Genomic DNA, 26,979 nt, shown 5'->3' with positions numbered 1-26,979 from the left:
GTCAGGCCTGCTCTTCTCTAGCCTGCGGGGACAAGAAGAAGACACTAAGTTGTGTTAGGGACAACATTAACTTCTTAAAGAGTATTTTAGTTGCCCTTCTACCCCGCTATCACCAGGCATTGAGAAGAGGAGTTCTTGCAACGAACAGGTGACGATAACCATGAAATGGTGCTGGGTGTTTTTAGGGGTCTTCGCCTCTTTGGGGACCCTGTCCTGGGGAGAGAAGGGCTTGGAGATCCCTGAGTATGATGGCAAAGACCGTGTCCATGAACTCAGTGCCAAGAACTACAAGTCCATCATGAAGAAGTATGACGTAATGGTGCTTTACTACCACAAAAATGTGGATGGGAATCGCAGTGCCATGAAGCAGTTGCAGATAGAGGAGCTTGCCCTGGAGGTGGGTCTCTGCCAAATAATGACACTGAATGAATATGTGGTGCATGGGTGTGAAGGGGCTTGGTGGGAGGAGGGGAGTGAGGGGAGTGAGGGAAAGGTTTCAGATGGGCAATTTGGCACCACACTGGGGGTTCCTGGATGCAGTCGCAGCTTTCACACTTAGGGTTATTAATGAGTGGTATTACCCATTTGACATTTAAGAAGAAAGGCAAAAAAGAACAGATTATTCTGTGAGGCCAAGTTGAAGGATTAATAGATCATTCAATTATGGCATCTCACGGGTATCGCTGCCCATGGATGAATGCTTTAGAGAGGCAGGAACACGTGGAGGAAAAAGATACAGGGGCGTACTTATCTGGACGTCTAGACTATTATCATACAATGATTCCAGTTTCAGTGTTGAGCATAATTTGAACTATGTATCTTCATACAATAAACTCACAGAAATAACCGAAACTTTGTGAAGACCTTGCAGGATAACCTGTCCATGTGGACACTTGTTGCATATTTACATTTCATTGTGTCATGCAGCTTGTTCATTTAACCCAGCTACCTTTAGGTATGGTTGATGCTGATGATTATCTGTTCATTATTTGTTGAACTTGATTTAATTGACCCCTGTAGCTGCTTGCTTATATCATTCAGGAGAGACTTGGATTCTTATTGAAGTAAAACTCAGGTGAAATTATGTTGCAGTCTTTATAAAACTACACCAACCATGCTAACCATTGTAGAAATACATAAAATATAAGTTTTGCAAAAGTAACTGCAGAACAGTGACAAAAATCTGGTGAAAAAACAATGAGATTTAGACATTAAAGTCTCAAGAATACTGAATAGTCATGACCGCAAAATATATAATTTTTTCATTGTGCCTCATGCTGTTCTGTAGATTTCTTAATTCCCACATGGGAATGAGGCAGGACAGTGGTGTGGTGTTTAGCACCGTCACCCCAACAGCAGAAAGGTCCTGGATTTGAATCCAACCTGGTGGTGTTTGCGTGTTCTTCCTGTGTCTGTGAGGGATGCATCGGGATACTGTGGCTTCCTCCCATAGTCCAAAGACATGCTTTGGTTTAGGTTCATTGGTGTATAGTAGTTTGTCTCTATGCGTTAGCTCTGTGACAGGTTGGAAGCCCACACATGACCATGAAGTGGATGGAAATTGGAAAGAAATTTATATTATTCATTTATTATCCATCCATCCATTCGCTTCCGCTTATCCTTTCCAGGGTCGCGGGGGGCGCTGGAGCCTATCCCAGCTGTCATAGGGCGAGAGGCGGGGTACACCCTGGACAGGTCGCCAGTCTGTCGCAGGGCCAACACACAGGGACAGACAACCATTCACGCTCACATTCACACCTAGTGACAATTTGGATTATCCAATTAACCTATCCCCTCAAACTGCATGTCTTTGGACGGTGGGAGGAAGCCGGAGTACCCGGAGGGAACCCACGCAAACACGGGGAGAACATGCAAACTCCACACAGAAAGACCCCGTCCTGATGGTGGAATTGAACTCAGGACCTTCTTGCTGTGCGGCAACAGTGCTAACCACCGTGCCACCGTGCTGCTCATTTATTATCATAAAATATAAATCTTGTTGATCTTATAGGGTTTACACAGTGGCCAATAGGGTAGTGGTTAACACATTGACCTAACATGCGACCGCTCCCTGGTTTGAGACTTCAAAGGACATAACATCCTAGCACAATTGTGTAAAATACATATGTGGATCTACTGCTTTGACCTCTGAGTGAATAATAGGGCAGCTAAAATAAGCTATTTTTAGAACAATAAGTTTTGTATGAATTTCATACAAGGTCATCCCGGCCTTTGTCTTTAAGACATGCCTGTATAGTTGACTTGTATCATCTGGATTCATGGATAAATAAAGCTTGGTATCATCTGCATAGCAATGACAATGTACGCAGGGACACATGTTCAATATAAAAAGTATCCATCCCAGCAGAGCACCCTCTGGAACTTTGCAATTTTCATGTCTGAGGAGCCTCCCCATTTTCATACACACACTGGAATCACATAGATACAATTCAAACCTCTGCAGTGCAGTTTCTTTAAAACCAACAGTGTGCTACAATCTCTCTGGGAAAATATTATGGTTAACCATATTACAGGTTACCTCTAGCTATGTTAAGCCTAAAATGTTGTATACAGTGCAAATATAACCTATTACAAATTGCCTTTAGTCTAACATCATCAATTATGGGATAACATGATGTCATGCTCATTTATCTGTATGGCATGTGATTTAAGTGCAATAGCAAATATAGGCAAAGCCAGAATGTCGCAAAAGCAGAAGTAAATGAGCCTTTTCTCCTTTAAGCACCTCTGAGGCAGGCACTTACTCATAGATTATTCCAGAGATACTGCTAATCAGCCAAAGGAAGAGGGAGAGTATGCCTGCTCTGAAGACTTTTATTAGGTGAATAAATATGAACAACTCTTTATTAGACAGCCCACAGCTGATGCACCTGGGTCCTGCTGTCAGCCAGTATATTCACCATAGCAGCCTTTTGCTTGTCAGAGCAGAAGTGTCTTCTTACAGAAGCGCAGTGTACCTTACACTAGACTGCATAAGTCACCGCTGGAAATAGACTGGGACAGAGCTGCATGCTTAGCAAGAGGCTAAAGCCCTGGTGAGAGTTTAAGGCCATATTTCACATCAACTACATCTCCCTCATTTACACACACTGTTCTGTTTTGTATTACTACATGCCCTCTTGGACACAGGCTGAAGTCTTAAACCATCATTTACACACCCAAGTCACTGGATCTGATCAATTTCCTATCTGCGGGGCCAAGTGCTGCTTCTTGGCTGGAGAAAGAGATGCTTAGTGGAGCATGTCCCTGCTGGACTGTTACTGTCTTACTGACTTCCCGCCAGTCGTGACCAATCACGAACCATCCCCTTCTGCTCCAAGGGGGATGCTTAAAATAGCTGGTCATTACTACCTATGAATCTGAAAGTATGAATTATTAAAGTGGAGAGCTCAGGGGCTCAGATCTGTATTAATTTTGTTTAAAAGCAAGGAATGACACGTATGATGGGATGTATTTATTCATCAGTTTCTTTCTTTCTTTCTTTCTTTCTTTCTTTCTTTCTTTCTTTCTTTCTTTTTGCTTTTCAACAAAATGAATATAAATATATTACAATGTTTATTAACATTGACTTGATTATTGATTATTGATAATTTCAGTAAATGTCAAGCTATAATTATGTTTTATTTAGGGTTTTCATGCATGGCCTTTATTTTAATAGAAATAGAAATGTAGTTATGACTTGCAGACACAGTTGGTGTGCCAGCAGATTATATATATTGAAAAGACCTGCACTCAGAAAATTTTCTATAGGTGTTTTTTGCAAGTGGTGAAGTATTACAAGTAACCTGTGCACTGTAGAATGAAAGCAGCAAGTAAAAGTATAACTGAAAATAATCCCAGATAAGAGTCAAACTTTGGTTCCTTGATCAAATGTTGGGCATGCTTGTGCCTCTGACCACCTGCCCATCACTTCACACAGACTTTGTAAAGTGAAAACAATTCTGTGTTATTTCAGGTCACATAGACTTCATAGATTTCAGACAATAATACCAAATGAGAAGCATGAATTTTCACTTTGAGGACTAGAAGTTGGTATCAATTACAACTTACAGTGGCTTGCAAAAGTATTCGGCCCCCTTGAACTTTTCCACATTTTGTCACATTACAGCCACAAACATGAATCAATTTTATTGGAATTCCACGTGAAAGACCAATACAAAGTGGGGCTGAATAATTACGCACACCTCACTTTTCAGTTATTTATTTGTAAAAATTGTTTGGAATCATGTGTGATTTTCGTTCCACTTCTCACATGTACACCACTTTGTATTGGTCTTTCACATGGAATTCCAATAAAATTGATTCATGTTTGTGGCTGTAATGTGACAAAATGTGGAAAAGTTCAAGGGGGCCGAATACTTTTGCAAGCCACTGTAGTCGTTTTCAGAGATTTTTATACTCATCCTAGCATTACTTGAATGCAGTGAATGACATATAACTGCATGTGTTTGTAAAGAAGCTCAATTAATTGTACATATGTTGGAATATCATATGAAGATCATGCTGGCTAGACACAGACACATGCAGACACATCACAAATCCAGAGAGCAAGTCAAAAAGATATTTACACACTGGAAACAAACTCTGGTAAATGATGAGCGCACTAGTGAAATACGTCACCAGCAAACTCAGCACTTTCCACTGTGTGCTGCAAAGACTTAGTCACTCCAAAAACATGTCCAACATGTCACCTTTGACCACAGCTGTTGTTACATTAGTCTGTAATCTCACAGAATCAAATCACACCCTTTACTTGTAGAAGCTAGGGTTTATGAAAATGCAAAAAATTGTTTTATTAAATTATAGTGTTTCAATTCTGAGTGAACAGAAATCAATAAGTAAACCTAAATTAGTAATTTACACTGGCCAAGAACACGATATGGTGCTTTCAAGACACCATATCGTAATACCTGAGGCATTGCTGCTTCAGCTACCTAAGTCATTTTAAATAAATAAGATTCCCTTAATTATATATTATTTATATAAAAAGAGCACACTTCCCTCAACCCCCCAAAAAAAAAAACCCCTAAAAAACTAAACTAAAAAAAAGCTGACACATAAATGAGTAGCACATGCTGAATTGTCCTTGCTGAATCTATTACTTTACTGTTACAGTTAATTAGCATGTCAGCAGAATCTGGAAGTGCATTTTTTCCTTGATGACATGTTGATAAAGAGGTGACAGAAGAATAAAAAGTGATAATTTGATAGAAGTTTTCATGCTTCACCAGACAACCGAGTATAAATTTATCTCTCACCATGCATTTATTTAGTTCCATGCGATATGTGGGAGTTTAATCACACATGTCCAACAGTGCTGCAAAGTGACAGCAACAATCTGTTTAATGGAGTGGAAGCAAATTTAGATGGCAGTGGTTAGACTTGAAAGACCTGATGTGCTGGTCTTAAAATACAACCTCCACCTGCAGCACCAACAGCTATAAATATATCTCATTATTATGACAGACATTATTATGACAAATATTACGAAGCAGAAGTCATTAGGATATGATTAAAGGCTAACGGATGAGAAGCAAAATTAACATCTAAGTGCCAAAAGCAGTGATTAAAATGAGTAAGGACTCAATGTTACGCTGGTTAAACACATTAAAATAATTGCATCTGTAATATGAAAACTTTAGATTCATAAGCAATTTTGCCAAAATTGATCATAATTTATTTTTCTGCTTTCTTTCTTCGTCCATCTTCAGATTTGAACTCTGATCTTTGGCTTGCTATGTACTGTAAATGCTCATACTCACCAATCTCTCCACCGGGCTCAGATTGCAGGAGTCTTTTTCTTGCCACACTCTTGAGCAACACACCCGCTCTCTGTTTTGCAGACAATGTTGCCATGGTACCCTTTGTACCATCCAGTAAACTGTACAAAGTAAACCGTGAACACAGCAGGAACCACATCAAATTACTCCTTTCCTTCTTGGTTTACTCCATCTCAACATCAGAATTTCAGTATTTTCAGAAATCAGTGACATCAATGAATTCATTTTTCTTAAATTGTTATTTTTTTAATCAGTGAGTAACAGTTTACAAAGAACATGTCTGGAAAAGCTTTAAAGCTTTAGAGACTATTTTGCAAAGTTTTATTACATATTCTGTCCTCATGCCTAACTAAGCATTTTCTTCATAAAAACACGATAAAAAATAGACATGTTGTGTTTAGGTTTTCATCATCATTCACAAGAACTTTTAATGAAGTTGCCTCACTTTTGAGTTTCTCTTTTGATCTCTGTGGAGATGGGACTGATTTTACTTGAATCTGCCTTACACCAGCCATTTCATTAGTTAAACCTCACTAATACTGGCCTGGACCCACTTGCCTTCAGAATTGTCTTATTCTTCGTGGCATAGATTTAACAAGATGCTGGAAACATTGCTCATAGATTTTGGTCCATAATGACTTGATTGCATCACATGGTTAATGTAGATTTGTTCTCCCATTATAATCTCATCCATAATGGGAAGATCCAGTTCGCCAAGCTGTGTGACTACACTGAGATCTGATGATTGTGGAGGTCATTTGAGTATAATGAACTCATTGTCATCTTCAACAAACCAGTTTGGCATGATTTAAGCTTTGTGACATCGTGTATTAACCTGCTGTAAGCAGCCATCAGAAGACCATACACTGTTACCATAAAGGTTTGGGCCTGGTCAGTAATAATACTCAGGTAGGCAATGCTCATTTGGTACTAAGGGGTACAAAGTGTGCCAAGGAAGTATCCCACATCCCATTACACTGATGCAAGCAGCCTGGGCCATTGATACAAAGCAGGATGGATCCATCCTTCGTGTTTTTTTACACCAAATTCTGATCACGCCATGCAAATGTTACAGCAGAAATCAAAATGTATCAGACCGGGCAACGTTTTTCCAGTTTCTTATGTTGTCAAATTTTGGTGAGCTCATGCAAATTGTAGCCTCAGTTTCTTGTTCTTAGCTGACAGGGGTGGCGCCAGGTGTGGTCTTCTGCTGCTTCAGGGTTTAATATTTGTATTCCAAGATGATTGTTTGAATACTTTGGTTGTTCTCACTTTAAAATGGGGGTTTTACTCTTCTCTGATGTCACCAAATCAGTCACCAAAAAGCTGTGACATGTTTATTTCACATCACCTTTTCTTGTAGTTGAGTTATATTTAAAGTATAGCAAAATGAACTGCTAAAGTTACCATTTAAAATAACTAAATGCATGATTTTTCCAAAGCCACTGAATCATGTCATAAACATCCATCCACATAGTTGGCATGTAACTGTGTATATGGAGCTGTCTATCTCCCAGCCAATTTGATACACAACTTCCAGACTGAATTTAACTGTTACATTTGCCACAAAAGTGCAAACAGAGTCATGGTTCAAACAGCATCACACTGTCTGACTTTGGAGATCACCTCAATCTTTATATGTCTTGACAAACACAATACACTGTCCTCCTGGATTTTACAAATATTCACAGCAGCATTAAATAAGACATATAGTGCCTTATTTTTATTAACCGAATAATACAGTGCTGGGCAAGAGTGAATAGACGTATTGTTCATTTCCTTCTGTGTTTCTCCAGGGAGAATGGAATTATTAAGTTATAAGTAGTTGTTATATTAATAGCTAAAAAAAAGTCACATGGGTGCACACAAGGCACGTTGTCCAATATTGTGCAGGAAGTCTCAATCGTTTGAAGGAGGCCTCTGAGTTGTCTTGTCTAATCTTCTTCCATCCTCAGAGAGATCCGGGAAAAGGTCACGCTGTCGCTGTGGTAACTGTTATTCAAAGTGACTGCTGAAGCCTTCCCCCAAATATAAATCAGGCTTACATTTGAATGGTCTTGGTTGGTTGGGTTAATAGTACACTACTAATGCACCTTAACTTTAGCTACTGATAAATTATAATTTGAAGCAGCTGATTTCTTGTTAATCAGAAATCCCAGAAAAAATCCTCAAAAACAGGGTGCAGGATGCCAGCTTTTGAAATGACGCAGTCAAAAAGACAGTACCTTTATGTCTTGTTTTGAATCTGTGAATAATAATGTGAATTTCTTTGTGTACATAATTAGAAATCTGCAATAAATTTCAGCAACAGTGAAACAGAAGTTTGCTTTTGTTGCCCACACTGTTTAAAATTATGGGCCATGGGTTTAAAAAATGCAACTAATCTGAGTGGCCAGACTTAAATACCAACTGTTGCTGCAGCTGTTGAATAAAAAGCAAAATAAGGGGTAACAATTATCAGTTAAATTGAGTTAAATACACTCATCTAAATCAGTGACCATATTAACTCCTATGTCCAGCATCCACAGTATGTTATTTGATTATCAGAGCGCGTTACAATAGTTGTAATCTAATTTGCATTGCAGTGCTGTGAAAAACTAAGTACACTGCTTCCATTGGAGTTAAGAAAGTAAGTAGCAGTCGGGTGCTGCTATTCAAATACAATTAATTGGGCGATCATCAGAAAGTGTGAGCACCTCTATAAAAGTAGAGGTTTGTTTGAATCAAAGTGTACAATTATCCAATCAGAGCCCAAACCTTAACCTGACTGAAATGCTGTGGTGAGAGCTGTTCATCAATGAATGGCTACAAACCTCAGTGAACTGAACCAGCATCTTAAAGAAGAGTGGGCAAAAATTAATCCACAACAGTGGAAGAGACTGACAAAGTCATACAAAAAATGATTACTTCAAGTTATTGCTGATAAAAGTAATTCTACGAGTTACTGAATCATAAGGTGTACTTATAGCCCTTATAGTACCTTGACTGCAGTTCAGCTGAACGGTCTTTTGCATGTGACACAACACAGCAATGGAGGATGTCGAGGTGATTTACCTGCTGCTCAGTCTATGGCTTTTTGTCAGACTTGAGGACCACAGTGCTTTTGTGCAGCCATTTCCTTCGTTGTCAGGTTTCAAAAATGACTTTGATTTTTGAAACCTTGATTTTTGTAAAAGAAAATCATGCTGTCGTCTCTTTCTCCCTGTGCTTTGATGACTCATCAAATGACGGCATTGACTGGCCAATCGGTGGCAAGCAGTCATTTGAAGTGTTGGTGTCACATATTTGGATTGCCTCAGATTGCTTGGAACTCGAGGCCAAGTAGGTACTAAAAAAGTACCTGGTACCAAGCCATCCAAGGAGGTACTACTGGAAAAGGTGTGTCTGTCCATCAGCTTAAATAAATTGCTATGCACACAAGTCTTGAAGGTATTCTGACAGCATCTGAGTCATTCTTCAAATTCAAGGCTAAATTATAGGGACAAATAAGTAAACTGAAATTCTTAATCTAAAGAGTGACGAGTAACACACCTACCAAAATGTAACATAGAGTAACACAGCTTTTGAGTTGTGAGAGAGCTAAATCCTGTCTTATCTTCTTCCCTGGTCCCCCACTTAAAAGTGTGAAAGACATACTAAATTAAGAACTAATTTGTCAGATGTGATATCATTGGATACAACAGGAGTTATGCATACGTGAACTGTCCTTGGTGTTATTCTGCGACATCATCTCATCCGTGTTGATAGATGAAGATGTTTGTTTGCCAGCGACACTGGCATTCTGGCTGCTCCAGTTTGATCCATGTCAAAACCCACCTGCTGTTTATAATAATAGAAGAGTGTAACTCCTTATTTGGTTGGAGTGAAAGAGTTGAAATTGTGTTTTTGCAGCCTTGTGTGGTAATATACGCATGAAGCTTTTATGCAATGTCTGTTTTTCTATCTTTTTCTACCATTTCTCAATAATCCCAGGTGTGACTATGCATCTCTGTGGTCAGTAATGCATATGGCCCGAGGATATATGGTACAATATGATACCTGGATACTGTGTTTTTTGTCTATTCATGAAAGGTAAATATGATAAACTACTGTTCTCGGGTTGATCGCACTGAAACTCTACCAGGTGTTAAATTATCTGTTCAATCTTTCGGAGGCATAAAAATTCGAGCTAGTTAATGTGATTTTATACAATATATTCCCGAATATAATCACAGAAACACCATGCCCATCTCTGCAGATGAATAGCGCTGAGTATTTTCATAAACAGCCTCCCCAGATTACATTTGCACATCTGCAATATTGTTTGGTAAAACCACTTGACAGGTTTATCATCGCTATAGGGCTCCATCAAGCAGCTGTCAGCCACAATGGGCCTGGATATGAAGTGCAGCTGCAACGGAGAGCAATGTCTCATGCCAACAAACTCAGTTTTCCCTAATGAAATTCTGCTATTATTGACTTTTGTCGTGTGGCAGGGTTTCTGGGTATTTGCTTGTTCTACCAGATAGCTCAAAATTGGTCATAATAAAAGAAAAACGGTATGGGAGTGCATTCAATTTTGAGATAACACAACCAGATGTATTTTTCTATGCTTGATTCTTTATCAACTGCTTCCATCCATTTATCCATCCATGTTGCAAAGTGCGATGCTACACAGCTTGCCAGTCGCTGACATGGGCAGTGTTTTATGTATGAGTTGCTTTTTCCATGTGTACAATCATTTATAAATTACCATGCTATCCTCTCTTTCTGCCTCAACATAACACACACACACACACACACACACACACACACACACACACACACACATTTTTGCCTTTTCCATCCTCTAAACATTCTTTAACCCACACCTCTTTTATTTGCATGTGCGCCTGTCTACATATCATTTATTCATTGCAGAAGGATGTTAGGGAAATGGGAGGGATCAAGGTGCACTATTAAAAATTTAAATATGAATTATGTGACTTTGAAACCCCAGCTTACATCTATATTCCACAAAGTGATGGACCTGAATAAAGACAGCACAGAGAGCAAAGTGCAGAAGTACTTTAGTACAACAACAAATTTGCTTTAAGGCAATTTCTCATCGGTTTTTCACCACTTGTGATTTACAGTAAAACACATGCATGAAATTGTTTTCTTCCAGTTTACTGCAGAGATACAACCATAAATTTAGCACTGTAGAAATAGAAGAAAACATATTTACAGCTAGATATTGTTATTTTTCCAGTACAACACAGTGTTTTATTTTTTAGTTCTTTGCAGAAATTATGGAAATGTATAATTTGTCAGGATTCAGGAAGAGAGACCTGTATGGGGAAAATGTGGATTCCCCTGCTAACTGTGTGAGTGGTTGATGGAGGTTTCTGTAGTCGCTAGTGTGAAATTGGTCACAAAGAGGCACTGAATCTCACTTGCAGTTGCTTTGGTTGCTAAAGTTTTGCTGCTCTCACCTGCAGTTTGTATGGAAGACACAAACTTGCCAACACCAAGTGGTAGTGAATGAAAACATGTTGTGCCTTTTTAAAATGTCTTGGTTTCAGCATCAGGCACATCTTCTGCTTTGAAGGACTGAAGGTTGACTTGGTAAGTCACCATCTTGCATGCAGACTGTGGACCACATAAATCCACTTAATTCAATCACAAGGAGAATTTTGAGACAGCTTTTTTGGGACAGTTTGGGATATTTGAATGCTCCGGGAGAGTAGAAAAGTGTTATATAAGAGTCAGTCCATTTACCATGTTTGTTACTAATATCACTTGGCAATAGCCAGTAACCTCCAGCAACTACTTGCTGACCAGTCAGGTTAAGTTAAGTTGAAATCATCAAACTTAAAGATAATTGTAGTTATTTTTCAAGACCTTGATTAGGGTGTGTTTTGGTTTTCGGTGTTTGTGTGTGGTGGAGGTAGCCTGGGTTAAAATGGCTGGGGACAGCATGTTCTTCCAGTGTCTGCGTGGGTTCTCTACAGGTACTCAGGCTTCCTCCCACAGTCCAAAGACATGCATGGGGTTAGGTTAATAGGAGATTCTAAAATTGTCCATAGATGTGGATTTAAGTGTGAATTGTTGTCCTGTTTACCCTGCGATTGACTGGCGACATGTCCAGATTGTACCCTGGGTAGATGGTTGTTTATGGGGGTTGCAACAGAAATACTAAAACGACATTATAATGTCAGCCAAACAGCTGAAAGCACAGTGCTGTGGAGTTCATATTATACAGTAGAGGACATTTTTTAAATTATTGGTGTACAGTCTGCAACAGCTTTTCTGGTATTTTAAAGATGGTGCACTGTAAAAAAAAAATGCTGACAAATCTAACTTCCTGTATACTGTAAGGTAACAGAGCATTGTGAGTTGCTGGAAACACACATGTGCCAATAACTTTAACAAAAGCTCTTATTAGGTCTCCAAGCAATATATCACGGTCTGACAGTAAATCAGCATGCTCAGTTAATGCATCAACTTTAATCAGTTTTTCCTTTCCTGTTTTTTTCTTGTGCAAGAATAAATAAATAAAATGTGCATGCTTGCTAATGGATAGTTTACGGCACTAGTCAAATTGAAAACAGCCATCATTTATGCAAATGGTTGCAGGTGTTCCATTTTTGCTATAGTTGGTGAAATATATTTTTGAGTAGTACACATCACTGTTCCTAGTATGTGTCTCACTGGAAGGCAATCGTGTGTGCACAGACTCTCATGGCTGCACTGGCACACCTCTTATCTATTAAATGGCTTTAGTAAAATAACATATGTGCAGTTTTTCTTTTTTCTTGTCTAACTCTCCACAGTGGGCCTGACAAATACAGGAGATTCACAGATGGTCCCAGACGTTTCTGTCCTCACAGTGTGCTGTAGGGAATCAGCTTCTGTGCCTCTGAGGTTTCCAAAAGCTTTCCATGCATTTCATCAGATCTCCTGAGAAAGCACGCTGAGCTGAAGTAAAAAATAGAATCAACTTAAAATAGAAATCTATAAGATCGTTTAAAATTGTATTAACTAAAATTATTCATTTGAAAAGACAGTAGCTTTGAAAGTCTTATCTCTGTGGAAAATCCCAGACTCTCTCCTTGTGAACAGTGCAGTTACGCTCGCTAGTGGGAAGTCAGAGTGGGTTTTTTTATGTGCTGTTGTGTCTGAATCTTTCATGACCACCCCGGTGCAGTGTTATGTAACAGTCTAGTGTAGAACGTCCTGATGTGTTACAGCAGCCATTACTAATTTACTGTCTGGCTGAGAGGAGGAAAGCCAGCTGAACTTCTAATTTTGCACAGATCCCAGGACACCAGCTTCTACAGGAAAATGGGAAATATTCCTGCTGTGACAAGCTTTTAATGTTTCTTCATTTTAAAGATTAAGCAGTTTTGGAGTTGCAGTCCAGAGCCTGGAGAATATTAGTTTTCTGCCTTTTTATTGTGCATGTTACAGACTGATTTGCAGTATACTATGCAGTTGATTTTACCATCATTTTCTTATTTCGTTTTTTAAGAATAATAATATTGTCGCATTGTCAGAATTGATGTTATTTATTTTACCTAAATGTCATTATCATACAACAGCATCTTTTATGACAAAGCCACTATGTGTCTTCAGCATATATAACAGAGAGGAACACAAAACCCTGTGAGAAAATGTGCATAAATATAACAATGTATTCACTAAAAAATTGAGCTTAAGGAACAAATATTAATGTTTTTTAAAGGAGTAGTGACAAAGCTAACAGCAAATCTACTACAGGCTGAGATTGGGTTTGTGTCCCTTAGGTTTTCACTGAGTGACTTACATCATAATGTGACGCACACACACACACACACACACACACACACACACACACACACACACACACACACACACACACACACACGTATGATTCATCAACTGCTCATGTGTTCACTTAAGGAATAGACCAGAAATGCACTGGTGCAAAGCAAAAATGTCTCAGTCATAGCTAAACCAACGATAGAGAGGGAAACAGCAACTAGGTCAGCTCTTTTCATGAACTTTCACTGGAGGAGGGAATGACATTTATGGTTGAGTTATGGCTGAAGAAGAATGCTGGGTATATGATGTCGAATGTGTTACTGATAACATGTCATGGCTGTGTGCAGGCAGGCAGGATGAAGGACCAGAGTGCAGGACTTACGGAGGCAAAAGTAAACTTAAAGACTGAAACAACTCAGAACAGACAACGTTAATTGGAGATACTAGGAGCTGAACTTTAAACGGAACACACAGGCGAGTTTGAGGGTACAACGCGACGACGAGCAGGAGCAGACGCAAACACTAAATACAGAAGGGGAACAGGGCAAAGAGCAAACACCTGGGAGACACGGCTGACACAACAACGAGACGGAGTACAGCAAAACAGAACCTGACGCACACAGACTGAAGACTACCAAAGTAAAACAGGAAGTACAATGACTGAACTTACAGACACAGACACAGGGCGTTTATCAATATGCGTACTTGTGCGTACTTGCGTTCTCGTGTACTCGTGATACGTCATCAGTCGGAGACCAAGTACTGTTCCAATTGGCACGCATCACGCCGAGAACGCGAAAAAGTCCCGGATGTGTTCTCGAGCCGCCCATTTTATCGAGCATGCATCGGTGTAGACTTGGGACAGCTATATATCCCAGAATGCATTTCGTCCAAAACTCAACAGCGGACTCCCGGCACATCGTCCCCCCCCCCCGCTCGCGGTCCTCTCACTACTCAGGTTAAAGAAACCCCAGCAGCTGTCTATAGTATTGATGTCCACTAGAATAGAAATAAAAGCGTTCTAACATCTCACCTGCTTGTTTTTATTAAGGTATGTACACGTATGTATATGTACACTATTTTTATTAATAGAGGTTTCACTACTGAGGTTAAAAATGATATATAAGTCACTTAGATCACTTCTAAATGTTAATGTTTGGTTTATTTCAGTGTTTTATTTGTTCCTGAGTAAATCGGTTTGGCTGTGATTAAAGTTAAGCTGCATAACATGTTACTCACAGTTAAATTAGGAGGGGACGGCAGTAAAAACTCCGGACCTGTGACATCATCACGTACGCTGGTGTTCCGACTGTACAAATCACGAGTCCGTGCTCGCGTACTTGAGAATTGAGAAACGGCCCACGAGTCCGTGCTCGCGTTCTCGGCGGGTACGTACTCCCGTGCGTTCTCGGCGAGTACGTACTGGCGTACTTGGGCATTGATAAACGGCCACAGACTCACACAGACACTGGGACCAGGGACAGAACAGAGGAGGGGCTGAAAGACAAAGCAGAAACCAAAACACACGATAATAATAATCAACACAGCACAACAAAAGAATCAGAACATAACCCATAATACAGAATCATATCAAAACATAGGAAACTCAAAATGCTGGGTCAAAATGGCCCAGAACCATGACATAACATATGGTTTACATACCCAGAACAAACCCACAGGACATGCTGGCATTGTAACACTGAAACTTAAGCTCAAAGCTTTTTTACTGAAGTCAGTCGGTTATGCATGACAGACTTTCAACATGACAAACAACACCTTGTTTTTCTCTTGAAATATAAAGGTGGACATAATAAAAGATCTCAAGAAAGACTCAGTTTTCAGAGAACATGATGCTTGCTAAATACTTTGTTTAAACAAGGTGAAAGGATATAAATCTGACACTAAACTGTTTTGCATCAACCTCTCAAAACTATAATAAATCAATTCAGTCTCAACACACTTTTTATTTTAAGTAAAGATCTTACAAGGATCAGATAATAGAGGACATAACTTCACCTAGCTATTAGTAGGTGAAGATGTGTGATTCTGATTTATTGGGTGGGTTACTGTTAATATACTTTTACCACTATCATTTTGAAGAACCTACATTGAAACTTATTGTAGAGAAACTTAGAAAAATAAGTAAAAATGGAAATAACTGAAAGAATGGATGTTTGTCTCGATAGATGCTGTGCATATGGTGTTGGTGTATTGATGGAAGGCATTCATATTAATATAACTATATTCTTTTCATTTGTGTCTTGAATTGTTTTAGCGATATATGTGAAGTGTCTGGAAAGCCCTGTGTTATGAACGTAGTCCTGCGTTGGGTAAAATTGGATAAACTTTACACTTTTGTTAGGTAAGACTTTGTAAAACTTTTTAGTGTTGTGTCCACCCATTCATCTTTTCCTTATCTGAAGTTGAGTGTGGCAGCAAGCCAAGTGGGGTATTCTAGATGTCAGCAAAATTTTCCAGTTCCTCCTGGTGGGGGATGCTGAGGTCAGATGAGATATGTATCTCTCCGGCGAGTTCTGCGTCTGCTCCAGTGTCCGCTTCCAACTGGGCATTTCTGGAAACCCTCCAAAGGGATCCTAGCCAGATGCCCAAACCACCATTGGCTGCTTTTGACACAAATGACTAATTACAAATTTCTTGTGAAATAGGAAATAATTTCATGAATGCCTATATAAGCTTTGATGCTAAATTTGTGCAGCTGAGTTTTGCATTATGTACAACTGATGCAATTTTACAAGGGTTGCTCAGTTGTACAAACATCTTCCACTCACACCGATGATGCTTGCAGGCTAACCTGCTAGCATCATCATAGTAGGCAGTGGACAGTTGTATATTGGAGGAAATGTGATCCCCTACTGCACTGTACAGTCTATGCTCTCAATCATTTCTCAGCATTTGATGCCACAGCCAAGCGCAGCAGGGAGCCAGAGCATGTTTTTGACAACTCACCTTGGTGCTCTGCCCTCATCGGGATCACGTGACAAGCCGACTGTGACTGGGCATTAGCAGCTGGAGCCAAGTAATTACGCTGCTGACCTCTAACTTGGCTCCGCGCACTCAGATTTCTGCATGGGTTGGGTGATAGCAAGGGAACAGATAAGTAGGGGTGAAGTGAGGTGAGATATATAAAAAAATACATATATATCTCAAGATGGAAAAGGGGTGATCTTGACATTAGAAAAGAAATGAGACCCTGAGGACAAAGCTGGTCAGCATGATTGGACACGGTTCATGTAAATCTTTAATTTTTGTGCATCATCCTCTATTCATCAGCTTCTTCTATTTATCATCTCTACCTGCCTTCTCTCCCCACAGCAAGCACCCAGAATATAATCTATTACAGGGAGTGCAGAATTATTAGGCAAATGAGTATTTTGTCCACATCATCCTCTTCATGCATGTTGTCTTACTCCAAGCTGTATAGGCTCGAAAGCCTACTACCAATTAAGCATATTAGGTGATGTGCATCTCTGTAATGAGAAGGGTGTGGTCTAATGACATCAACACCCTATATCAGGTGTGCATAATTATTAGGCAACTTCCTTTCCTTTGGCAAAATGGGTCAAAAGAAGGACTTGACAGGCTCAGAAAAGTCAAAAATAGTGAGATATCTTGCAGAGGGATGCAGCAGTCTTAAAATTGCAAAGCTTCTGAAGCGTGATCATCGAACAATCAAGCGTTTCATTCAAAATAGTCAACAGGGTCGCAAGAAGTGTGTGGACAAACCAAGGCGCAAAATAACTGCCCATGAACTGAGAAAAGTCAAGTGTGCAGCTGCCAAGATGCCACTTGCCACCAGTTTGGCCATATTTCAGAGCTGCAACATCACTGGAGTGCCCAAAAGCACAAGGTGTGCAATACTCAGAGACATGGCCAAGGTAAGAAAGGCTGAAAGACGACCACCACTGAACAAGACACACAAGCTGAAACGTCAAGACTGGGCCAAGAAATATCTCAAGACTGATTTTTCTAAGGTTTTATGGACTGATGAAATGAGAGTGAGTCTTGATGGGCCAGATGGATGGGCCCGTGGCTGGATTGGTAAAGGGCAGAGAGCTCCAGTCCGACTCAGACGCCAGCAAGGTGGAGGTGGAGTACTGGTTTGGGCTGGTATCATCAAAGATGAGCTTGTGGGGCCTTTTCGGGTTGAGGATGGAGTCAAGCTCAACTCCCAGTCCTACTGCCAGTTTCTGGAAGACACCTTCTTCAAGCAGTGGTACAGGAAGAAGTCTGCATCCTTCAAGAAAAACATGATTTTCATGCAGGACAATGCTCCATCACACGCGTCCAAGTACTCCACAGCGTGGCTGGCAAGAAAGGGTATAAAGAAGAAAAAAACTAATGACATGGCCTCCTTGTTCACCTGATCTGAACCCCATTGAGAACCTGTGGTCCATCATCAAATGTGAGATTTACAAGGAGGGAAAACAGTACACCTCTCTGAACAGTGTCTGGGAGGCTGTGGTTGCTGCTGCATAATGTTGATGGTGAACAGATCAAAACACTGACAGAATCCATGGATGGCAGGCTTTTGAGTGTCCTTGCAAAGAAAGGTGGCTATATTGGTCGCTGATTTGTTTTTGTTTTGTTTTTGAATGTCAGAAATGTATATTTGTGAATGTGGAGATGTTATATTGGTTTCACTGGTAAAATAAATAATTGAAATGGGTATATATTTGTTTTTGTTAAGTTGCCTAATAATTATGCACAGTAATAGTCACCTGCACACACAGATATCCCCTAAAATAGCTAAAACTAAAAACAAACTAAAACTACTTCCAAAAACATTCAGCTTTGATATTAATGAGTTTTTTGGGTTCATTGAGAACATGGTTGTTGTTCAATAGTAAAATTATTCCTCAAAAATACAACTTGCCTAATAATTCTGCACTCCCTGTATACTTCAGGGCCTCTTGTGATAAATAACTTCTGACGCCGTTGTTTGTAAAAGCTACTTTAATTCAGATTGCCTTATAAAACTCCATATCTGAATATAAAAAAAGTAAAATGTAAAATCTTATTATCCTCAAACAGAAGTTTCTCAAATAAAAAAAACCTCAGACGTCACCACTAATTTGTGACTTATTATTTTCAAGCAACAAGTTTGGCATGTTGGCATTTTTGGAACCAGAAGTAATCGACTGTAATAGACAAAAGCAGGATATACAAGAAATCAGTTCTTAAAATGTCTTCCCTCTTAGATATTCCACAGTCAACTATAAGCTGTTTTATTGCAGAGTGGAAGCTGTAAGGAAGTTACAAAGCAGGGTCACAGAGTGCTGAAGTGCATAGTATCTAAAAGTTACCAACACTCTGCTGATTCATATAACTGCAGAGTTGCAAACCTCCTCTGGCATTAACATTGTGGCATGCACTGTCATGGCATAGATTTCCATGGCTGAGCATCTCCTGTAGGTGTAATGTGTAGGAGGACAAGTACTTTTGTCCATATAGTGTATATCTGGAATGGAAGGTAGAGTGTGTAGTTACCTTGAGGAACTGCAGTTTCATGCACTTTTGGACTCCAGAGGTTGCCACTTGGAATGGAATAAAAAAAATTCAATAATTGAATGTAGTAGTTCCATTTAGTTATTTTTTTTTTAATTTGCAGGATCAGTATTTCAGTACTTGGAGTACATTTGTGCATGAAGTCCTTAGGTCATGATAGTCCTTTGTATAATCTCAGTGTAAGCTGTCTGTCTGCAGTGAGGGCCTTTCCAATTTGCTGTAAACCAAGACACTGTGCACTCCCCTAAAGCATTACTTCTTCTTGCAGTTGATCACAAGTCAAGCAGCATTTATCTATCAGGTATGTTAAGGTCTGCCTCTTGTGTCAAGTGTTTCAAAGCTGGGCTGTAAAATAAGGATTTCTTTGCTGCTGAAGTATCTGCTGATTGTTCCAATTCTTCTACTCGTTGACTGATCATGTGACGTTACAACATGCACCACAGACCAAAAAAAGTCCAGCAGCAGCAGCAGCAGCTTGGGCTGTGCAAGTTTAACTTCACGTTTCTGAAAAGTAAGTGTATACTCTTTGAAAAAGCTTGATCTGTTAATTAAACTCTAACATGTCCATCCATCCTCCTTCCTATTTATCCATACAGCAATGCAACCATCGGCAACAAGCGACTACTTCACCCAAATCATTAAAAAAAATCATGTTGTTTAATTTTTTATACAACTCTTTATAGTATTTAGTTTGTGAAAACACTTTAAAATTCAATCAAATGAGCTATACTTCAAATTAGTTAGAAAACAGCTAACAGTGAGGCGTGCAGGTGAGGCTTTATTTAACACAAATCACATTTTATTTTCTTCCATTGTTCATTGGTGGAGAATAAGTCAAAGAAATTTATTTCTTAAAGAAAAAAAAGCATTTCAAGATGATAATTACTTTTAAATAGATAAAGGCCAGTACAAATTGTATCATGTTTTGCTAGCAGGTCGCTAGTTTAGCCTAGCTTAATGCCTAGAAAACTGCTAAAGCTAATATAGCTAAAGCTAACCATGCTGCTTTTCTTCAATATTTATAACAATATCCTCTCAGTATGAATTGTGTAAAATAAAGTGGCAAAAACATAATGCAGTGCTATGGAGGTTCTGTTCTGGGCTAATCCAACTTTTGGAAGCTACTTTGAAAACGCTTAGCATCGATAGACTAAGAAAGAGTGCGCACGTGTTTTTGTTTTTACTGATTTGGGAGAAGTTAGCCTTGAAAAAAAAAGACAACTCAGACATAAGCTACTCAGTCTGAACTTGGGAAACCAAAAGAATGGATGGCATTAAAGATTGTCTCTAAAGTGAAGTAGGAGATGCTTTCCACAGTGTACGGCTCTTACTGCTGGTGCTTTGGAGCATTTTGTCACTTATGAATGCTACCCATTTTGCAATGCTGCTTTGCAGGCTGCTGTATTATGCTTTTGACTCACTTCATAGTGCAACTTTATATTTAAACTGGCGGTCATCATGTTAGGTATGTATGTAATACAAAATAAGAAGTGAGTACAAATGGAAAAATGTATATGTTTGAAATGGTTTCTGAACTTGTGTGAAGAGAAAGAATAAGCTGTATGTTTACAGTTTGTTTAAATATGTATGTGCATGTATGCGTTCACTAAATACGAGCTTCTCTTATTTCCAACCACACCTGTTGCGACGTCTCTTATCCTTGACGTAGTTGGCTTAAGTTCTGCCTCTCTTGTTCTTGTGGAAAGCCTGCTGTCTTTCCTCTTCTCTTGCCAGCTACAAGGGCTGTCAATTGTTGGCTTTGGTTTCACTGAGATTGAGAAAGTGCAAGGCAGCAATCCAAAGCTTTGGCCTTTAAGCCTTGAAAATGAGATGAAATGCCAAGGGTTTACTTGTGTAAATGAAATCAAAAATCTGTTTTCAATGGTGTTCAGGGATTAAAAAATGCCCACCATTGTCAGAGCAGTGAATCACAAATATCAGTCTGAGGCATAATCAACCTAGGTATGACAGTAGATACAACATTCACTTCATTTGCCTCTTTTCCATCCCCCTCCACATGCTCAACTCATTTCTTTCTGTCTTTATCCCTTTATATAGCTTGCAGCCCAAGTTCTGGATGATTTTGATGATGAGGACATTGGGTTTGGCTTGGTGGATGAAAAGAATGATGCAACTGTTGCCAAGAAGCTTGGTGAGCATGACAGAAACATTGCTGGAAAAACAAGGGTCTTTGGATCAATGCAAATCTATCACATCCCACCACTTGTCTCACAGCCTTTCTTTATGCTGTCACTTAATGTGCAAAAAAAAAATGCTCTCATCAAACTCTCATCAGTTTGCTACTGTATTGTATTGTATGTCATACTATTTTGCTTATAGTATATCAGTTTTAATCAATGATATATGATATATTTTAGAGTAGAAAAAAAGATAAAACAGATATTTCCAGTTGATTCTTTCTTTTGTTAATAAAAAGTTTTTGTGTACCTAAAACATGGTACACATTATTGCACTATTTAATAACTGACAGTATTGCTGCACCAGGGCAAAAATAAATGTGATTTAAAAATCTATGAAATTAAATATTATTATAATGAAACACTTTTCTTGCACCAGGTCTGGATGAAGTGGAGAGTATCTACATCTTTGCCGATAACGAGATTATTGAGTATGATGGAGAGCTGGCTGCCGACACCTTGGTTGAGTTTCTTTATGATGTAAGTAAATTCTTGTCATTCATTAAGGATGTTTAAATTCAGCTGCGGTTAACTTTACGATACACCTGTTGTACATGAATGTCAATTTATTTTTCCAGTTCTATTTTCTTTAAAAAGGATTGCTAAATTAATTTAAGTGTTAATTTCTATCCAACTTTAAGATGTTAATAAACTGAACTTACAGTTCCGTCATTTTATTGTTGTTTTGTCAGGTGATTGAAGATCCCGTGGAGATCATTGGCAACGACCGTGAGCTTAAGGGTTTCCACAACATGGATGAGGTCATCAGGCTTGTCGGCTACTTCAAGAGTGAAAAATCTTCTCGTATGTAAAAAATTAAGACTTAAAGGCTGAGTTTCAAAAAAACCCTAAGCAGTTAATACTGCTTTTTTTAAAATGTGGAAATGTTTTTTCTTTCCTTTTGTTTTTACCATGCAGATTTCACTGAGTATAAAGATGCTGCTGAGGAGTTCCACCCTTTCGTCAAATTCTATGCCACATTTGACCCCAAGGTTTAAACTGCCTGATTGAGTATTTCTATTATGTTGAGACATTTTAGCAATTTTAATTTCAAGTTTTAAGGTTATATCACTGAGCTTGGTACCGTATATTTTATAGTATGGATTTACTTTGTATCGAGTGCCTAAAACATTTAAAAGTCACTGCTTTGATGCTTTTTTTCTATCATAGTTCATTGATTTCTCTTTTCTTTCAGATTGCCAAGAAGCTGAAACTGAAGATCAATGAGGTTGATTTCTATGAGCCATTTATGGATGAACCTGTCCCTATTCCAGGAAAGCCCTACATCCAGTCTGAGATTGTTGAATTCATTGAGCAGCATGATAGGTGGGATACTGACATAACGAGCTTAAGGATATATGTGGCTGTTTGTGAGTTTCCAACGTTTTTAAATCGGGTTTCACAGAGAGGACCAAGAGAAACAAAATAAAATTAAATTAAATAAAAACATGTTATTATAGCAGTAAAGTGTATGTGTGTGTGTGTGGTTTTATATGTAGTATAATGGAGTTTTGTCATCGTGCTGTACACTGATGTAGCAGCTCCATCTAGTGGTAGCTCCTATTACGCTCCACCCCTGCACTGTTGTTGCTAGTAACTTTTAAAGCAGTTCTTGTGCTAGAATATGCATGATCTTGTGAAAATGTCTGTTGTTAACCATAACTTAATTACAATAATGTTGGTCATGTTTTAATGCATCATCATCTTATCCATATAAGTGATATATGACAAAATATTCTTGTTATTTTTACATTAAACTGGGAATAAAAAAAACAAAACAAAACTGTTTCGTGTTTATAAACTTTAAGATTGTTTTATGTTTCAGGCCCACTCTGAGGAAACTTGAGCCTTACAGCATGTATGAGATCTGGGTAAGAGATCTGAGATTGCTTTGTGATTAATAAAACTTAAAATATTAAATTTATCATATTCAGAGGTACTTTTGTTGTTATTTTAGAGCATAAATATTTGAAATGGTTTCATTAACCTCCTCTTTTGCACTCACAGGAGGATGACATTGATGGAGAACACATTGTTGCCTTTGCTGAGGAGGATGACCCAGGTGATTTTCTGCCTAAGTGTTAGAACTAAACAGGTGAACTGATGTGGACACACTAATGCAGAGGTTGTAAAAGAGCTGGGCCAGTGATAGGAAAGAAGAGGCTAGGGCTTTGGCTAAAAGGTGGAAACCTGGGATAAGGGCATGGGTTAGTGGGTGCAGCTGGCAGAGCTCTGTTCAGACTCCAGAGCACCTTTTCTCAGTTCTTATCCAACACACCATCACAGGGTGGATGGGAGGAAATGGCTCATGAATTAAATCAGTGCGAAGTTCATATATGAACCTCATAATTCAGTATTACTGGTACAATAGCTGACCTTTCTTCATCTCTAGATGGCTTTGAATTCCTGGAAATTCTCAAAGAAGTGGCACGTGATAACACTGATAACCCTAACCTCAGCATCATCTGGATTGATCCTGATAATTTCCCTCTGGTATGAATTTTTCTCAGTTAAAGTGCATATCTACTACATTGGAAATTATTTGTGTTCTTGATGTAATCTACTTACAGGATAAAAATTACCCTAATGATTTAAAAAAAAAAACCTGTCTCCATCTAATGCTTTCTTTTCTTTTCCTTTTGTCTGTTTCTCGTTTCAGCTGGTTCCATACTGGGAAAAAACCTTCCGCATTGACCTCTCTTCTCCTCAGATTGGTGTAGTTGATGTTGAGGATGTAAGCAAACTTTCCGCTAACCCATAAAAAAACAGGCATGAGATAATCAAATGGTCATTACCTCATGCTTTGATAATCAAAAGAGGGAAAAACCCTAAAATTCATGTGTAACTACCCATCCATCCATCCATCCATCCATCCATCCATCCATCCAGGCTCATTTCTAATTGTTTAACAATGCTCATCACCATGGTCTATTTGTTGTTGCCATTGCCAAACAGTCTCTGAAAGATTAAAGCACTTTGACTGTAACTTTTCTTAAAGTAACTATAATTGTTATTGTCTAACAAAAATGTATCAAATGTGACACAAATACAACAGTCCTGACGAGGCCTTACATGAATCAGGTTCTTAATGGAGCTTAATAGTGAGCTCTTTGTTTAGTTGCATGGTTTCGAAATTTGCCATTTTGATTCCCTTCCTGGCACTTGCTAATGACCAAATAGGGTTGAGGGTAGTAGAGGAGACCAAGTAACAAGTTAAAGGAGAGGGAAACTTGCCCATCCAGCAACTGTTAACAAGTAGTCAAATCAACCCTGAAGGCAATCTATATGAAAGAAAGGGGAGACTTTGTGGTTCCTTTATTGTCTAATGTGTGAGGCGAGCACATGCCATTAACACATAACTGTTATAAAGGAAATCAGTCCGCCATGTGCATAAATGTGATTTTTTCTTTTGAATGTATAAATGTCTGCCCCCGGCAGGCTGACAGCGTGTGGATGGAAATGGATGATGACGATGACATGCCAACAGCTGATGAGCTCGAAAAGTGGATCGAGGATGTTCTGTCTGGAAAGATTGATCCAGATAATGATGACGATGACGATGATGATGATGATGATGACGACGATGATGACGATGATGATGATGATGATGACGACGACGATGATGATGATGACGATGACGACGATGACGAATAAATGTTTTCTACTATGTTTAATTTCACTATGATTAAGCCTCTAATGGCAGAACACAAATGTAGTACCAGTTTTTTCTAACATCATGTGGGGAATCCCCCCCCACAGGTTTCCTACTGGGGACAAATGTTATGACCTTATGGGGCACTTTATGATGTCAGATAGAAAAGGAGATTTTCAGAGATTACGGTCTTTGCTGATGAACAGGTTGCAGATTAAAATGTTACAGTATTTACTGTATGCCCTTTGACTGCATAAAATGGTAATGACTCAAACTGTTCACAGTGAATGTGAGTATAACTTAATGTTATAGACTGTGGTTATAGACTGTTATAGACTGTGGTTCACCCATTTCTCATTTTCTCTAGTATACTGTAAGCCTGTTTCTAATGACATGTTTTCTACTTGAGGACAAGAAACACTTTCTTATAAAGTTTTTAAAGAAAATAAAGGTAAAGATACTTGACAGTCTTAAAATTGTTGGAGTCTTGTGAAGTTTATGTACACTAAGTTTGAGCAGTTCTTGAAGAATTAGTTTGATTATTATACATTATTAGCATTATTATTATTAATCTTTCATATTTAAATGCTTGTTGCAATGCTGAATACAAAACTCCGTGTTTGGTCTGCAAGAAATATAATGGGATTTGTTTTATGTTTGCTTGTTAATACTTTAGTTAAATTTATTCAGTTACATCTAAGACAAAATAACAGGACACTCTTTGCTTGAGATTTATAAACAGCATGTATAATGTTTCAAAATAACTAACTAGATATAGAAATCAATGACGGCAAAGATAAATGAAAAAAAAAAACAAATCAAGAATTGCTTTTATTTATTGGAATCTGAACATGATGTCATTGTGATGTTTAACAATAAAAACACACATCTTTCTGTCAGACTAACCAGTATACTAAATATTCAAGGTATTCTAAAACTAAATAGGAGTGTTAACATTTTCTCAAAGAAAATCAAATCAGAACAAAAAGAAATTGCTTTTTTTATTTACTGACATGGTAAAGAGAGCATTTGTTGAATTACAAGTTGGTGTTAGTAACTGACTCACATGAGGTACAAAGGTCAGTACTGTTTCTAATCACTGGTATTTTGAGCTGGTGCAACAATCTGCTGCCAGGCACAAATGCAAAGTGAAATAGTGTGACATAAAGTGCTAAGGAAAATCAAAAGTGAGAGAAAGGAACTTGTCATAGCCAGAAAAGGATTGATGAGATATTTTTGGAAGAGACTCAGAAGATGGTGTGATACAGTAAGCACTGTAGGATCTTACATCTTTATATTTTAGTCCTGCACAGTTGGTGTAGAGCAACCTCAATTTCATTGTACATGTACAATGACAATAAAGGGCCATTCTATTCAATTCTATCTTAAAATATAGTTCTGGGTAATTGCAGCTGTGTGTTTTAGTGCAATTGGACAACTAAAAAAATTTCCAGAAACATATAAACAAAAATAAACAATAGGCTTGGGTTTTTTCATTATGTAGGCCTGCTGCAAAAAACTGAGGTTAAATTAACTCTTCATGTAGCATACAGCTACTATATTACTATATAGTAATAATGGAGACAGTAGAAATCCTTTGTAGCTAAGTGCATTGTATAACTTGTAGAATTCTCTGAAATGGCTCTAATAACTGGAATGTAGATTCCAGGTCTTGCTGATAAAAGGACAAAGGTACCTGGTAGTGCAGATTCTGAGAACTCCTTCAGCTCCTCATATTGTTGCCAAAACAACAGTTAGGGAATGTCAGGGTACCACAGCCAGTGAAGCCACTAGATGCATTGTGTGGACACAGTAAGATCTCAATGTGTTACAACTTCACTCTTAGAGAAAAAGAGGAAAGTCGTATGAGAGGACAGAAGGGCAAGATGAAAGAAGATATTAAGAGGTAAGGGCTGCTCGTAAGTTGTCTTTGATAAAATGGACATTTAAAGCTGAAATGTTATGTTAGTTTTTTTTTAATGTATACAACAAATGTACATCAAATTAAATTTGTGATATACGGGACATTTTAAATGTT

General features: G+C 38.5%; 1 protein-coding gene across 2 annotated transcripts; it reads left to right on the top strand.

Moving 5' to 3' along the window:
• casq1b (calsequestrin 1b) lies at positions 1-25,411 on the top strand. 2 transcript variants are annotated; one of them, XM_031734147.2, is made up of 12 exons: positions 1-397; positions 19,360-19,392; positions 21,150-21,243; positions 21,669-21,769; positions 21,982-22,093; positions 22,208-22,281; positions 22,485-22,615; positions 23,115-23,160; positions 23,297-23,351; positions 23,682-23,782; positions 23,949-24,023; positions 24,728-25,411. In XM_031734147.2, exons 1-12 carry the CDS (start codon positions 161-163, stop codon positions 24,941-24,943), a joined length of 1,275 nt encoding a protein of 424 aa, XP_031590007.1. In that variant the 5' UTR covers positions 1-160; the 3' UTR covers positions 24,944-25,411. The 2 variants fall into 2 exon arrangements, with proteins under 2 accessions (XP_031590007.1, XP_031590008.1); XM_031734148.2 differs by lacking the exon at positions 19,360-19,392.
• Positions 25,412-26,979: the final 1,568 nt, after the last annotated feature.

The sequence above is a fragment of the Oreochromis aureus genome, linkage group 3 (assembly GCF_013358895.1).
Source record: "Oreochromis aureus strain Israel breed Guangdong linkage group 3, ZZ_aureus, whole genome shotgun sequence".
Lineage (NCBI taxonomy): Eukaryota > Metazoa > Chordata > Actinopteri > Cichliformes > Cichlidae > Oreochromis > Oreochromis aureus.
Note: the sequence above shows the minus strand (reverse complement) of the source record. Positions and strands in the feature narration are given on the sequence as shown.

What these genes read in the sequence shown, in the direction of transcription:
- casq1b (XM_031734147.2), top strand. Translation starts at nt 161, where the DNA reads ATGAAATGGTGCTGGGTGTTTTTAGGGGTCTTCGCCTCTTTGGGGACC. An exon ending in AACTGTTGCCAAGAAGCTTG is followed by an intron (nt 21,244 to 21,668) that starts GTGAGCATGACA and finishes TTCTTGCACCAG; the next exon opens with GTCTGGATGAAGTGGAGAGT. An exon ending in TTCATTGAGCAGCATGATAG is followed by an intron (nt 22,616 to 23,114) that starts GTGGGATACTGA and finishes TTTATGTTTCAG; the next exon opens with GCCCACTCTGAGGAAACTTG.